This window comes from Glossina fuscipes, unplaced genomic scaffold (assembly GCF_014805625.2).
Source record: "Glossina fuscipes isolate IAEA_lab_2018 unplaced genomic scaffold, Yale_Gfus_2 0, whole genome shotgun sequence".
NCBI classification, from domain to species: Eukaryota; Metazoa; Arthropoda; class Insecta; order Diptera; family Glossinidae; genus Glossina; species Glossina fuscipes.
The window spans coordinates 35,639,890-35,644,560 of NW_023998414.1; the positions used below are offsets into that span (position 1 = coordinate 35,639,890).

Consider the following 4,671-nt stretch of genomic DNA (forward strand, 5'->3'; position numbering starts at 1 on the left):
CTACAGATTGGCTTACTTAATAACTAGTGTAAGCCAAAAGGAAAATTTTTAACGAGTAAGAAAATTAGATTCGACCGCGACTGAATACCCATCACCGTTATCGTGAGAAAGGCTAAACGAATAAAGTAAAACTTAAATTTTCATACTCGATAATATTAGGTGAGTGTGGGCGACTTTTTTCTGCTTTTTACAATAAAACTAGAAGTTTATGAGTTTATGAGCAGAAAACATGAAAAGCAAAGTTATTCTCAGTTTTTGTTGTGGTTGTTGTAAGCGTATTCTTCATTTTCATTAACGGCAGGATGTTTAACGCAGCCACTACACAAATGGGCAGGCGAGAAGATGGACGGACAAACAAACAAATGGATATGCTTAAGTGCATTCCGAATGTAAAACTGGCCACGTAGTTATATGCTTTATGGGATTTTCGAATCTTGCCTTTGTACGTTATAAAGATTTTCGAAAGAAAATGAAAATATGACACTCAACAAAATTGGGTAGACGTGGCCGATTCTTTTCATTTTGGTACACGTACTATATATGCATTGGCCTACTATAGAGGTGTTGTCAGTTTACGCATCCACTGTACACTCGACACCCATTCTTTGACCCCATTTGCATGTGTGCATGAATATGCAATGTTTTTTGAATTTTTACAACAGAGCTTATATAAATGGACATATGGACAGACATAATGGTAAATCGATTCAGTATTTGATGTTGATGAAAAATATATATACCTTGGGGGGGGGGGCCGCCCCCGGGAGAGGGTCTCTGAAGCTTCCTTGTGAGTTTTGCAACTACTTTTGACAAAATTAATGTACGCCTCATCCTTTTGGTGATGGGTATAAAAAGAATCAGAAATTGAACTGATCTTTTTAATATTCATAATATAGATAGCGAGATTCACGTCGAATAAAAACTTGTTCATAATAATTTACTTTAATGTATTTACACATGTATGAATTTGATCTACATTTTATATACATTTTATAATCCTAGGGTCTGGAATATTTGTGTCGCCATCTGGTCTACTAGTACGTACTGGTTCCGTTGGTGTAAGCTTTATTATATGGCTGGCCTGTGGTTTGCTCTCACTGCTGGGTAAGTGATCATATAATTTACATATAATGAATTTCACAATGACACGTACATTTCGTTTCTGGTCCGGCGTTCAGCTTGTAAGGCCCTCTTCTTACAGATTGAAATTTTCAAAGAATTTTTAATATGATTTTCAAACCCTGTTAGTAAGTTTCGCCTCAAGGACGTACACTATTGAAATGTCGCATTTTATGAAACGATTTCGAGACATTTCAAGATCATGCCATTCGTCCTGCTCTTATCTACCAAATATGGAAAATATAATTGAATCACTTTTCTACTTAGAAAAGTAAATCATTTGTTGATGATTTGCTGTACTCTTGTAGAACAAGATGAAGAACAAAAATGTAATTTGATATCAATTCTTGAATAACTCAGATATCAAACAAACAAAAAAGCAAACCCTCATGCATTTACGTGCAGTCACATGAAAATGACTTGAATAAAGTTTATCATAGATTAAAGTTTCCCTCCTGACATTTCAACTGTATAAATAATAATCAGACACATTCCAGTCTAGATCTGACGAACTTAAGCAAAAACAAAACTGAAGCTTATCTGAAGCCTTGTTTGAATCACATAAATGATTGGATGACCAACACGAGTAATAAAGTATTTAGGAACTCATTGGCGCATCTCCCAGTACGTAATGAATGGATGGATGGATGGAAAATAATACCACGTCATTTTTCCTATATAAGCGACTCTACGAATCGTAGCACGAGTTAAATCATTCTTCTTATCATGTATGAACAAAACTCTTCGCGAGGGCTTAATATTTAATAGAAAATTTCAGTTTTTTATTCACATCAAAGTGACGATGAGGGATAAAGAAAAAAATGTCGTTTTGATTATATATATGTTTACTTAACAAATCAAGTCATTTGATGGTATGGGTTACAAAAACGTCAAATTTGCATTTTAATGTAAAATCTGTTGTAAACAATGCAAAGTAACCTGTTGCACATGACACGGTGTTTTTATTCAAAATTGGCCAAAAGCCAATTTCGATCTGCTTATATACATGCGTCGTACAAAATGTGAAAGAATTGAACCGTACATTCGGTCTAAACGACCGCTCCTATTCGATATGGATTTGAAATGAACAAAAGCAAAAGAGAAAAGAAAGAAGAAGACAAGACTTGCCACGATAAGACTTTTTCATTTGGATAAAGACATTTGCTCAAGGATAAGATGTAACTGGAAAAAGTTAAGAAATTCCAAAAAAAAAAAAAAAACACCCTACAAAACGCCAACAAATTTTCGGATTTCATAGGAGTCAGTTGCTTACAATGATTAAAAAAATTAATTATGAAAATCAAAGTAAAATGTTTAACGACTTACAAATAAAAGGATGTCAGCTCATTTTGATACACCCTTTACACATCTTAAGATGTGTATGCGCACTTATAATTGGCTATATACGTGTATATATGCATAAGCACATACATACATATATATATATATATATATATATATACATATATAAATAAACATGTATACAGGTATACATATATGTATATGTGTGAATAACTATTTATATATATTTATAAACGTAACTACATGCAAAAGAATGAGAAACAATAAAAGAAAGAAAGGGAGAGGGGTAGAAAGAAATTACGTGGCTGCATATTTCAATTTTTCGCGTATGTGTATGTATATGTGTATATATTTGGTCTATATGTTTATGTGAATGTGAGTTTACCCCTAAATACGTTCAATAGATGAATGTCTCTTGGCTTCACGCGGCACAACGTAAAACTAAATATGCAAAAAATTTATATTCATTTATTGCCAAATCTTTCATGCCGACCACTTTAATCTTAAATATATATATATATATATATAAATTTTGATACCCTATAATATTGGATGTAGGCAGACAAGTTTTCCCATTTTTGTAGACGTACTGTATTGTCACGCATAGAATGCACGTATCTGCTGCGCTTTATAAGTAATGACCAAAAATATTCATATGTTTTTTGGTTTTTGAAAATAAAAGTGACGCTTAATAGGCGTAATGTTGAACCGAGTTCGTTCGATTTTCTAAACCACTTTGCCTGCCATGACTTTTCTACATTTTTGTTAAGTTTAATTCCTGCGATTAGGATATAGTTGACTATAGACATTCCGCTGGCGGAAATTAAATCCAAATTTGATACTAATCATGAAAAAATATGCTTTTTAAGGCCCCCATGAAGCATATTTCTGAATGTTGAAAAGATTTCAACAACATAAATATATCCTGTGATGCGTTGTTGCGTGTAAAAAGTGCTCATATAAGTCATACGCATTAAGTAAACACAAAGTAACTTAAAATTATGAATGAAAACACAAGTCAAAATATTATAATACGACGTGGCTCACAGGATGGCAATATATATACATATGTATTTATATATGAAAAGTGATCGAAAAAGTGATCTACTCTAAAACGTGCCGATGTACCAAATTTCATCAAAATATCTCAAAAGTTGATCCGGACAACTCTCTCTCCGTTTGATCCCCGTCCGTGCTCCTCCTATACGTTGACAATGACTGAATAATAGGGGGTTAGGAGCCGCATGCAGCTCTTAAGTGTTAGCGGAAGCTTCTTCTTTCTGGTTAATGATGTGGGGAGATCCGTTTCCAAGTTTCCCCTAAATCGCTATTGTTGTATACTCGATCTTCATGCTCTGCCTAGGAAATATTTTCTCCTAAGAGGTTGAGATAGGCCTCGCTCCGGCCAGTGAGAATACTATGCCCATACGCATAATATAGACTGGTTTCCATCCAATAATTATCTCATCCCAAGTTCGGGTCTTATGGTATCTAGAAAAGCCGACCGGAGACTTTTATCAATTTCTTCTCAAATGTTTCTCCTAAATTCTGGTAATACGGGTGTTAGGAGCCCCCACAGCACTTCCTCTAGCTTTGGCCTGACAACGGGAACGGGGCATAGCTAAAGTGGCTGTGGTTAGCCCAAAATCGCGGGAAGAGCTTTTGCTCGGTGTGGAGTTGCATCGTGTGCAACCGGGTGCCTTACCCACAGAAAGGCAGGGAGGTGGTGCGACCATAACGTACCTCGTCTGTTACTCGAGGACCAGATCTTCCTCATGACAACGAGTGCGCCGTCTTCATCACCGTATGATACGGGGATTATTAACCACGCGGTGTTTAAGTGTTTCATGATAATATTACGCTTGGCTCTATTCTCGCACTTCCAGTGGCCACAGAACGGAAGAGTATATTTTCAAATATTTTTAATAAATTGAAATACATATATATATGTATAAATATATATATATATATTTACATTCTTCATCAACGTGAATAGTTTAATTAATTTCATTACTTATGTAAGTCCGTTATTTATTTATTTTTTTTTTTTGCTTTGCTTACAACCACTGTGTCCAAAACTGTAACTCATAAGGCATACTAAGTGTTAATTCGAAGCGTAAAATCACGTCCTACTAGGACCACTAAAAAATTCATCGAGAAATAGTGGCATTCTCCAATCATAGATACACCCGCCATAGATGGAATAGTTAAGAATTTTAAAGACTTTATATATATATATATATATATATA

At 34.6% G+C, this 4,671-nt stretch overlaps 1 protein-coding gene across 4 annotated transcripts in view; it reads left to right on the plus strand.

The window, feature by feature from the left end:
• LOC119643783 (b(0,+)-type amino acid transporter 1) overlaps positions 1-4,671 on the plus strand; it is a 19,788-nt gene that overhangs the window by 9,587 nt on the left and 5,530 nt on the right. For all 4 annotated transcript variants that reach the window (XM_038043427.1, XM_038043290.1, XM_038043356.1 and 1 more), the window contains one exon: positions 1,003-1,104. In XM_038043427.1, coding sequence (XP_037899355.1) covers positions 1,003-1,104 — 102 coding nt within the window. The remainder of the gene's footprint in view (positions 1-1,002; positions 1,105-4,671) is intronic.